Consider the following 11,236-nt stretch of genomic DNA (forward strand, 5'->3'; position numbering starts at 1 on the left):
CGTGGACATTTTCCAGAAGCATTCCCAGATCGCCGTTCTAAATCGCAGTTATTCCCCTATTACAAAGGTCGTTGCGATCCCGCGACTCGGAATCGTTGTTGACGTCCCTCGTTGATAGTCGCCCCGGCGATACGCCCAGTCTTTATCGATATCGCGGCAGCACCACTAAGTGTTTCAAATAGTCGCTGGGTCTCGTCTTCGGACGACTCTCTGTCCCCGTCTCTTCCCACTGCTGGTCAGTGTGGTTTTAATCTCCAGTCTCCACAATCATGGATCCCAATTCCGCCTTGTCACATGCAAACAACCTGCTCGCGCGCGCAGAATCTTCAGGCCGCCCACCAGTGTACAAGGCCGTCGGTGTATCGCTAGCTGTCGCATCGGGCGTCTTCATCGGTATCTCGTTCGTGGTAAAGAAAATCGGGCTGTTGAAGGCGAACGTGAAGTACAATGAGGAGGCCGGCGAGGGATATGGATATCTGAAGAACTTCTGGTGGTGGACTGGCATGACGCTGATGATTGTTGGAGAGATCTGCAATTTTGTGGCGTATGCGTTCGTCGATGCGATTTTGGTTACGCCGCTTGGTGCGCTCTCGGTTGTGATTACGACGATTCTGTCGGCGATTTTCCTCAAGGAACGGCTTAGTTTCGTGGGGAAGGTTGGCTGTTTCTGTTGCATCATTGGATCCGTGACGATTGCTATGAATGCGCCTGAGCAGTCCTCCGTCAAGGATATTCAGGGCATGCAGCATTTTGTTATTCAGCCTGGGTTTCTGGTCTATGCTGGCTTGATAATTATTGGGGCTGCTTGTACGGCTCTTTGGGTTGGTCCACGCTATGGAAAGTCGAGCATGTTTGTTTATATCGGTATTTGCAGCATGGTTGGTGGGTTGAGTGTTGTGGCTACCCAGGGCTTGGGGTCTGCTATTCTTGCTCAGATTAATGGCGAGGAGCAGTTCAAGCATTGGTTCCTCTATGTCTTATTTGTGTTTGTTATTGGGACACTGCTGACTGAGATTATTTATCTCAATGTACGTCTTCACTCTTCTCGTGTCTCATGGCTATGTACTAACCCAGCTATACAGAAAGCGCTGAATCTTTTCAATGCCGCTCTGGTCACTCCGACTTACTATGTGCTATTCACTAGCGCTACCATTATTACTTCCGCCATTTTGTTCCAGGGTTTCAAGGGCACGGGAATCCAGATTGCAACTGTGATCATTGGGTTCTTACAAATTTGTGCCGGTGTGGTATTGCTGCAGCTATCCAAGTCCGCTAAGGACGTTCCTGATGCTGCTATTTTCAAGGGCGATCTAGATCAGATTCGGGAGGTTGCCGAGGTAGAAGAGCCCGAGTTTGAGCCCAAAGCGGACTCCATTCGCGGTGCGGCCTCTATCATTCGTCGCATTTCAACTGCTCGCCGCACTATGGAATCGGATGAAGCCCGCCGTTTCTTTCATGATAAGCATGAAGATACCCTGACAGTGCCAGGCGAGAATGAGATAATTGAATGGGATGGCCTACGCCGGCGCAAGACTGTTATTGGCGAGGGACCGACTATGTCACGACCAATCACTCCGCGAACACCCTCGGTCAAACAACAACATCCTCCGTGGGGCATGTCCCGATTGCCCGCTGCGGAGCATGAGGACGACCACCGACCTAACACCAAGCAAAGCGGTCATTCTTTTATGGATAACATTCGATCTCGGGCAACTAGCGTGCTTCATCATTCCCAATGGAAGCCTGTAAATACAGAAGACGAGAAAGGTTCTAACGCCAACACCCAATCGATGGGAATGACAGACATGGCACACCAAAGTGGCAATGTTGACACCGAATACCATGGTGCCGGTATGGCTGGAGGTGTGGAGGCTGTGTTCAACGCAAACCGTCCACGTAGCGATACGCCGCGGTCTATATCATGGGCAGACGAAAAGCCCGAATCACTAGCACCGGAACCTCTTGCCACCACTACCCGCCGCCAATTTTCTTTCAACAACATGATGGGCCGTATGAAGACCGACAGCGAATCTTCCGTCAAACCCACACCAGGTTCGCCCCCCCGTGGCATCCTACGCCGAACGCACCTGGCACCCGATCTGCGCAAGGACGCAACTGAGGAAGAATCACTCGGCCTCGTCCACGGCGACTCACGCCGTTCTCAACCAGAGGAAGAGCCCCTGAACGAAAAGCTAGACCGTTGGTCGAGCGCCGAGTCAGAACTTGACGAACCCCAGCCCATATTCACAGGTCGGTCACACGGCAACTCCGTGTCTAGCAACATGTCCACCGCCGCATTCCCCGCCTATGAGGATAACCACCACCACTACTCCGAGTCCAACAACCCCTACTATCTCCCGCACAACCGACAAACTACCTCATCCCCAGAACCCCTCTCCCATGAAGAAGAGGGATGGAAACACCATTCATCGAGGGGGAGCAGCAGTAGGACTCGCACACGGACAACCTCTTCTGTTCATGTGCATTCTCACGCCCCACCCCCCGCCCAATCCTCCTTCTCTACCCACCGCCATCCAAACCCCTTGCCGCCACTCCCTGATATCACACCCACCACCACCCTCGATCTCAGGCCCATCGCAACTAATTCGTCGGCATTGAGATCAGTCTCTTCGGAATCAGATATGGTAACAACCCTCTCTAGCGAAACGGGAGACCTCAACGATCACCCCCTTGGCTACCTCGCGCGCCAACAGAGCGGCTGGCGTCGGCATATGTCTGAAAACAGCAGCCATGATGGCGAGACGTATGCCACGCGCGGAGGTAGAGGAAGTTCGTTCAGGTGAATGAGAAACTTGCAATCTTTCTGGCTTATATAGCCATCCTGGATTCCAGTTTATGGCGCACATATCCTGTTTTCTTTCCCTATAGTATTTTGCATGGCTATGGCGTTTATTGAGAGATTTTGTTGATATGTCTTTTCTTTTCTGTTTTTTAACTGATTTTTGTCCTGTGGTCGAACCTGGTTTTGTCAAACCAGTCTGTACATGTACGGTGATTGTGATTGTGATCTTGTATATAATGGATGTTATGATAATGGTGCATGATATTAATGAAATGAGAACCTCAAGTGTCAAGCCGAGAGTAGAGTACTGCATAAGTCGTATCAGCAACGGTGGCACATTAGTCAATTGAACGAGAGAAATTTCAAAGCAGACGTTTCATATTCATGACGATCAGATCAGATTCGATGTGATCATAGATCATTGGGTATCCTAAGTGCACGTGGTTGGAATGCTCATAATCCCAAGCCGGAAAATTGACGGAAAATCATGGCTCTATCCAAAACGCCATATGCTATGCAAAAAAGAAGAAAGTCGCTAAATGCCAACCGTAACCATGTAAAAGAAGATCACTTCTTCGGCTCCTGCGCACCAAACATCCCAGCAACACTCCGCTGCCCCTTGGCGGCAACATGCATACTAGGGAACCGGGACTCGGCAAGACGACGCCCAGCTTTGATACTCTCGAGAGCCCTAGTGATAAAAGGTTCAACATCAGAAAGGGTCACTTGCCGGTCTTCAACAGCATCAGGATAGTACATACCAGTCCACACTGACAACCTTCACGCCTTTCCACCCCCCACGGGCAATTTCCTGCTGGAGCTTGCCCGCCGCAAGGCCTCCCCCTGCACCAGATACATCCATTCCACTCCCAGCCCCAGTATTGGGCTGTCCGACAAGAACATGCGTCACCGTCTTCCGGGCCATGTAAATAGAAGTCTTAGCCCCGTTCGACGCTAGTAAATGTTTGAGTTTGTACTCCGAAATTCGAGGAAGTGTGGAGCCATTGATGAATACCGTAACACCAGCGAAGATACGCGAAGTCGACTTTAAATCAAGACTGGCGCTAGAGTGGGACTCGGGTTGGGGGTTGCCATCTATTTGAGATTCTCTCTTTTTCATTTCCCTTGCATCTCGAGCTGGAGTCAACCCCCGGTTCCCTCCAACAGTCCTAAGTCTCTTCGTCTCCACATCGGTATGCTGCTCGGGCTCATCCACAACCTTCCTCTTGCTAACACCCATAAACGACCGGATGTCCCGAACACCGAGTTCGTTCCGCTTTGCCACATCCCCAGCTACCATAGCCCACTCACCGGAAGCAGGGACTTTGGGCGGCGAGTGCGGCGCGCATTGCCCATCGAACACCCCGGGTACAAGCGTTGACTCTCGTGTTTCTGTATTCCGAAGGCCCGATCCCGATCCCCTTCCCCGTCCTGGAAGACAATCCCCACTATTATACTGCCTGGTCAATTTCGCCGAACGCGCATCTCGCCATGATGTTGAACCGAGGAAACCGCCGCCGTCGGCTGCATGCTGGTGACCCGTTGAGGCTGACTGCCAGGAGTCGAAATAGAGGTGGTTTTGGGGTCCTGGGGGTTGTGGTTTTGCGGCTCGTTCTGATCGGTCGCTGGTCATAGTTGGATCTTGCAATTTTGCGGGTTTGTGGCGAGGGTCTCTATTCGAATTTTGAGGGTGACGTTGGCCGGGATGAGGTGTTCTGGGATGTCGTTATGCTTGAGTTGAAATTTGGCGAGAAGTCGCCGTGGCGTCAAACGGAAAGAACCATGGTTCGCATGTTTTGATTTTGCTGTTTTGGGATAGATAGGGTAGATTTAGTCACGTGGTGTGAGGTATGCGAGTACAATGAGCCATATACAATTTATAGACTCTATTTGACGGTTTCCTTGGAGATACACACTGGCACTAAGCTGAAGCTTGAGAACAAGTCTCAAGGATGAAGTAAGATAACCGAAGCTGCCATGAAGAAAGCCTAAGTATCTAATAGCTATGAATGCCCCCGATGATCTATAGCGTCAAGTCGTAACGGTCAAGTTCAATAGCTCAATAAGCGAAGCAAGGCCCAGCAGACTACAATTTACAATTACATCTACAAGCTGTAAGGCGAGAGAAGTCGGAAAAAACAATCCATTTAGACCGGACAAAACCAACGTTGTATGTCGCTAAAGGCATGCAGACCCAGAGTTCATAACCGTTCATTACCATGATAATCATCTCTCTAGTAGAGTGGCAGTGGCAGAAGCAGAAGCAACAGCAGCGCAGAGAGTAGAGAGGGGAGTAAAACCAATGCCAATGCCATGCCACAAAGAATACCCTTTTCAAACCCCAGAACACGCATCAATGATAAAAAGAAAAGAAAACAAGAGAAAAACAACTCGTTAATGAAGATGGCTCGTCGTGGTCAAGTCATCACACAAAGAAAATTCGTTCATAAGAGATTCGTCACATCGTAGTCATCGAGGTTTGCGATCACTATCCAAGTCTTCAACAAGTGGCAAGTCTTTTAACCACGGAAGTATCAAGAAATGCGTCGCTAATGTTGTACCGTGAACAGATCTTGCGCCTAATTCTTCCCCTCTCCCCCACACAAGTTAGATATTCTCAAAAAAAAGCCAAGGTTTCTTCAACCTAAAACATAACGCAAAGAGACAAATGAGCTTCGTTTCGTTTCGACACCGCCGGGTCTACCGATATCCACGTATTCGTAGTGAGACACAGACAAGACCGCGGCGCGCCATGCGGGTTGTGCATGCGTAGTCTATCGTGAAAAACAAACTCCGACCGAGAAATTAACCATCAGTAAAAAAAAAAAAAAAGAATAATCCAGCAAGAGCCAAACAAAACCCGAAGAGAACCGGAACAAAAAACCACAAGCTCGAAGCTAGCTAGAAGCTACAATTGAATTGCACGCCCTCAGCGGTGACGAGCCATGACCCCACTAGGCTTCATGGGCTGAAGAATAGGCGGGCCACCGACCGGACCTCCGAGGGTAGAATCGGTGATGGTCTTGCGGCGCTTTGAGGTCTCATACTCGGCAGTACTCTCGGGGCGGATATCGTCGTCCTCGCGCATGCGCTTGCTGCCCGCACTCAGCGAACCATTGCCAGATGCGTAGACCGGAGCCGTGGTCGAGGCCATGGAGTAGGGGTCCGACGCACCGGTGGCTGGGGTACCGCGAGTATCGCTGACAGCGTTGTACAGGGTAGTGGCGGCGGGACGAGGAGGGGTGTTGTAGCCCGAAGCCCAGTGAGGAGGGGGGCCGGCTCCCGTGCGCGGAGTCATGCGGCCGGAGCCGTTCTGCTGGCTCGGGGAGCTGGTCATCTCCGGGGTGAGCTGGGAGTGCTCACCGGTCAGGGAGCTGACGGAGGGGTTTGTGGTGTAGGTGTAGGAGCTGCGGTTGGAGTTGTAGCCGGCGTTGGGATCTTGCATGTACTCCTGGTCATGCTCGGCGACAGTCTCACCGGGTCCATTGCTCTGGCTGTAGCGGTTTGTGTCGCGCTCAGAGGTTTCGGGCTCTGAGGCGCCGGGCCGTGGGTTTGGTGGCGCCATCTCGCTTTTCATGTACCCGCCGGGCAGGGGTTGGCCGTAGTTGGACATCCCTGATTGAGTCAATGGGGTGTGCGGCGCGTATTGGGCATGAGTTTGTGGTGCCGCGGAGTAGTAGGGCTTGGAGCTGTCGTAGCCTTGGCTTTGGTAAGCTGGCAAGCCTTGCATGTTGTTGCCCGGTGGGGTGGTTGCGGGGGTGGTTGGCATTGAGCGCTGGTTGCTCAGCGCGGTGTCGATGGACAGGGGTTGTGTATGTGGCACTTGTCCGCCCCATTCGTATGAACCTTGATGGCTGACGCCCATCAGACTGGATGCGCTAGCTGGCGGTGTGGGGAATGTGTTGGCACGTTCGAGATTTGGTCTGGAGCCGGGCTGGCCGTTTATTGGACCTTGGGACATATGAGAAGACATGGGGGTCTGCAGGGAGGGGTGGTGATGGTGAATCGGGGTTTGCTGAGATCCAGATGGCGTACGCTGGGGACCCGGAGGTGGACCTTCCAGACGTCGCTGCTGGGACTCTTGCACTACCATATTTGTCCGAGTCTGGTTAGCCGGGTGGTATAGAAGACCACCAATATTATGCACGAAGAGTGGGTATAGGAGATCAGTGATCTTCTCCTTGTTGGCAAATTCTAGAGCACGCTCAAATGGGATCCTGAAGAATAAAAGTCAGCCGATGTTGCGCATGCTCTCCGGGGTCAAAATACATACCAGACACCTTTCAAATGCATCGGTCCGATTTTCACAACATGACGGAGCTTCTCGCTTTTGAGGATTCCATCACGTCGACCACGGGTCATGCCAGCTACATTTAGCAGCTTTGTGCCATTGACCATGTGGTTATCTGCGGGAGAAACGTTAGCAAACATATCCTCGGTTGACCTTCCAGCAGAATCAACTTACCCTCGCGTCGAGCCACGCACACTCCCTTTGCTTCGACCTGGTAGCAGAGGCTTCCCTCATCTTCCCATAATGTTGCTGTCACTCGCGGCTTCGCTCCCGGAGGAGCAACTTGCCCAGTACCATCAAAGACAAACCCTTGTAGCGGAGCACCAGTAGTGTTTGCATAGCCACTCGGAGGTGCCACGGGGTGATTGCTCACTTGGTAACGATCAGAATAATCATCCATCCCACTCTGGCTTTGGAGCTTACCAGGTAAGGGCAGCAACTGGCTCTGCATCTGGCCACCCATCGAGGTTGGCGGGTGTCCCGCGGGTGAAGAAACGCCCGGGGCGTACCCATATTGGGGGTAAGCAGCCGGGGCGTAAGAAGACGCGGGCTGCATCACCGGGGGTTGCCCGTGGTACTGATAGTGGGACATAGCCCCTGCGGTTGCGCCTTGAGGAGCGTAGGACTGAGCAGAGGACATGTGCGAGTGGACATCCATGTACGGCTGGGTCTGGTTCATGCTGCCGAGGGAAGTTGGGCTGGGATAGTACCCTTCGTTGACCGAATGTGGGAGACTGTATTCGGTTGCGGATGAATCTAATGAAAGCCGGCCCTGGTTCCCAGACAGGTCCGCAGAGGACGGGCTCCTGGGTTCGTTGGTAGGCACAGAGGCACCAGACAGACTCGTGCGAGCGCTAGAGGTGGTGGAATTGGTCGCGGACGAATCGTGATAGGCGGTCCGAGAGAGGCCCTGGGTGGCTGTTGGCAGGCTGAGAGCGGGGAGTTTGTCGCCGGGCAATAACGGTCGTTCCGCCGCGTGGTGGTTGTACCAGGGGATGTCAGCAGGACCGCGGGTATGGACCTGCGAGATCGATGGCAGCTCCAGCTTTTCGGTTGCACGGATAAACGGTTTAGAAAAATGGAGGGATGAAGCGAGCAGCGGACGTCGTAAATGTCGTCCGGCGTGCTATCAATATAGGCCGCAGAATCGTTGGAAGACCACAGAGCTTGCGAACGTCGCACGAAGGGGAAAATAAAAATAGTAAATAATAAAGAGAAAGAGTTGCAAACGCAATATTCAACGGGCTTTCAGGATCAAACGTCCCAAAAATAGAGAATTTTTATAGCAAGTGATGCAAGATGCAGGCAATGCACGTCCAATATTCGTAGTGAAGCTTCGTAGTAAGTCGTAAACCTTTTGTCAAGACTCGGGAAGCCTAGACAGAAGCGCAATAAGGACTTTTTCTTGAAAAGCAGAATTCAGCGAGAAGCACAATGGTCATCAGAATCATTAACAATCATCAATCGAACACATCAAAGTTGGGAAGCTTCAGTGGAACTAGACAGAAAGGCGTAAGTTTGGAGGTCGTTTCAAGGTCATGCAGGGAATCATGTCATAGAAGAAGAAACTCTCAAATTGGAGCGCATTGGATGATAAAATAAGGCCAAAGCCGGATAAAGGTAGGGGGAGGGAGAGTTCAAAGTCTTAGACAGTCGAGGGATGGGGGGGTTGAGAAGAGAAGAAGTGCGTTCGACGTACAGAAAGGTGGAGGCTGGGGTGGTGCAGCAAACGCATCCCTATGCAGGCTGGATAGATGGCGTTTGAGGAAAAAGAAAAAAAAGTAAAAACAAAACAGGCCAAACAGATATATAGCAAGTAAAAATAGAAATCAAGGGCAAAAGGGCGGGCAATGGGGGAAAATGCAAGCAGGAAATCGTACAGTGAAACTTAGCCCAGCGGTTAAGAGAGGGGAAAAGAGGTGAAGCAAAATGACGCTGAGCCGCAGCGGGAAAGTCGATCAGTGGAGGATAAGAAGAAGCTGACTAAGGCAGGCCCAAGAGAAGAAAGAGAAGAATGTTGTCTGCAGAAATCCCGGCTTGCCCCGTCTTTTGAGGGAGAGACGAAGAAGAGAAAAACGGAAAGCGAGGAGAGAGAGAGGCCATCGAATCAATCACAGTGGACCCGGTGGAGAGAGAGAGAGAGAGGACTACCAGAACCGTGCGTTTAGATCATCCTCTAGACTCGATATCTGCTGTTTTTCTTTTTCTTTTCTTTCTTTTCTTTCTTTTCGCTTTTCTCTTTTTCTCTTTTTTTCGTGATTATCCGATTTTCCTTTTTGGAATTATTCCATTATTTTCGACGCCACCAAGTAAGGACCGTGATCAGCAAGCGTTAAGCGGCGAGGTCAATCATTCCCATTCTGAACGGACCAGTATTAACGAGCATTTCCCGATTCGGACCAGACCTAGACTGCAGGGACAAGTCCAAGAGAAATCCTCCCAGAGGATCCTGGTCTGTGTGACAGGCAGATAAATCAACACGATCGGCCGGGATAGGCCCGCTGGATCTGGGAGTTGATTCCCTTAGTGGAGTCACCGATCAGATTCAATTAATTTATTGCTTTTCTTGAGAGGGTTACTCGAGACTCTACTATTGCTGGGGCGGACTGCAGGATAGAACAATAGACGGACGAGCTAACCATCCCCTCTACACACCACCCAAAAAGCCCTCAAACGGTTCCTATCATCCAATAAATAACACCTCAGAAATACCACCTGAGACGGTTCGTCTCCACGCGCGCGGGTCCCACCCAGTGAACCATGGGCGGTCGACCGGGGAGTAGGAACGGGGGGAATACATCCCACGGTTTAGGCTGAGGTTAATGGCTGAAACCACGGTTGAGATACCACCGTCCACTTCATCCTACGACATCTGGTAGTCGCACATCGGTACTATATCGTGCATACCGATGATCCAAATTGAAATCTCGTCCCGACTGCTCTTTCATCGTGCAAGACATCTGTCAGCCGCTGCGGAGAGGGGAAAGTAAAAAAAAAGAAAGAAAGACCCGGTAATGCGCGGCGGCTGCACCGTCGATTGCGGATTGCACTCTCCCGCTTCTGGAGCCAGCGCTTGCACCATTTCCCCTCTATTTGGGGTACAGATGATACAGGCTAATACCTGCAAGGTCCATCTTAAAGAAACGGTTAAATTCCGTCCCACAAAACCCTTCACCGGACATCGCCCGGGCCTCCCCTCTCGGATATGTCACTGTTAGAGGTGGTCGTCGATCGCCCCGGGTCAAGTCCGGTCAAAGGCCATGTGTGGTTGTAGCCGATTTGGCCCACTACAATCCTATTGCAATCCCTAAGCCAAGCACAATATAATACCAAGGCCTTGGTTGTGTTCTTCTTTTTATGGTTCGGGACGATCTAGGCGTTAAGACGGGCCGTGAGTAACAGTGGAGAGACAAAGAGGAAAGAAGCACGTCACACCCCCCGGGATGCAGAGGGGAGAATCAGTGGCTCAGAAGGAACCACGAAACACGGGTGGCTTGAAGTCAATCAAGGGTCTGTTCTCTCTTCCCAATCCCTGCCAAGTACCACGAAGACCAGTCAGAGGCTAGGCGTTTACCGAAACTGCAGGCGATCCCCGGCCGGTTGAAGAGAAATGGGAAATGGGAAATTAGAAATAGAGGTCAAAGGCAAATAGAAAATAGAAAATAGATAATAGATAATAGAACAAAAAAGAATCGGATTGAGTCCAGAATCTGTCCAACCACCCAATTTCAGCCCGAATTGAAATAGGCCCTTCACACGTAGCATCACAATGTCAACTGAGAGACCTCGTGATGATGTATCCGACTCTTTCTTTTCGCCTCCAAGGTTATCGGGGGATCGTATTGAGGCTGGAATGATTCATCAGCCTATCTATGTACACATGAATGATTATGTTCCTGATAGTATAGCCGGATAATAGTTCTAGGCAAAATAATAGCAAATAACATATTTGTTTTGATCGAATTTATTTTTCCTTACATTTTTCCCCCAACAAAAACCGAAAAGCCTAGAGCCAGATCCCAGTAAGGGGGGAAGACCAGAGAGACGCTGAACATCAAGCCAACTCGACCCCAGTTCACCGCTAATTTCGTCCAGAGAGGCCAAAGTCCCCTTGCGTTTTGGCCTTTTTATTTTCATTTATT

General features: G+C 51.0%; 3 protein-coding genes across 3 annotated transcripts; 1 reads left to right on the forward strand and 2 right to left on the reverse strand.

The window, feature by feature from the left end:
- Nucleotides 1-269: 269 nt before the first annotated feature.
- Nucleotides 270-2,804, forward strand: LCP9604111_4149 (DUF803 domain membrane protein; the record flags this gene model as incomplete). Its single annotated transcript, XM_039071816.1, has 2 exons — nt 270-1,028; nt 1,083-2,804. 2 exons carry the CDS (start codon nt 270-272, stop codon nt 2,802-2,804), a joined length of 2,481 nt encoding a protein of 826 aa, XP_038929711.1.
- Nucleotides 2,805-3,370: 566 nt separating this feature from the next.
- Nucleotides 3,371-4,436, reverse strand: LCP9604111_4150 (uncharacterized protein; the record flags this gene model as incomplete). Its single annotated transcript, XM_039071818.1, has 2 exons — nt 3,371-3,494; nt 3,565-4,436. The coding sequence occupies 2 exons, from the start codon at nt 4,434-4,436 to the stop codon at nt 3,371-3,373; spliced, it is 996 nt and encodes a 331-aa protein (XP_038929712.1).
- Nucleotides 4,437-5,732: 1,296 nt separating this feature from the next.
- LCP9604111_4151 (KilA-N domain-containing protein) lies at nt 5,733-10,228 on the reverse strand (the record flags this gene model as incomplete). The annotated part of the gene is made up of 6 exons (XM_039071819.1): nt 5,733-7,020; nt 7,077-7,209; nt 7,269-7,466; nt 7,518-8,220; nt 9,210-9,241; nt 10,216-10,228. The coding sequence occupies 6 exons, from the start codon at nt 10,226-10,228 to the stop codon at nt 5,733-5,735; spliced, it is 2,367 nt and encodes a 788-aa protein (XP_038929713.1).
- Nucleotides 10,229-11,236: the final 1,008 nt, after the last annotated feature.

Source organism: Penicillium roqueforti, assembly GCF_015533775.1.
Source record: "Penicillium roqueforti strain LCP96 04111 chromosome Unknown scaffold_08, whole genome shotgun sequence".
Classification (NCBI taxonomy): Eukaryota; Fungi; Ascomycota; class Eurotiomycetes; order Eurotiales; family Aspergillaceae; genus Penicillium; species Penicillium roqueforti.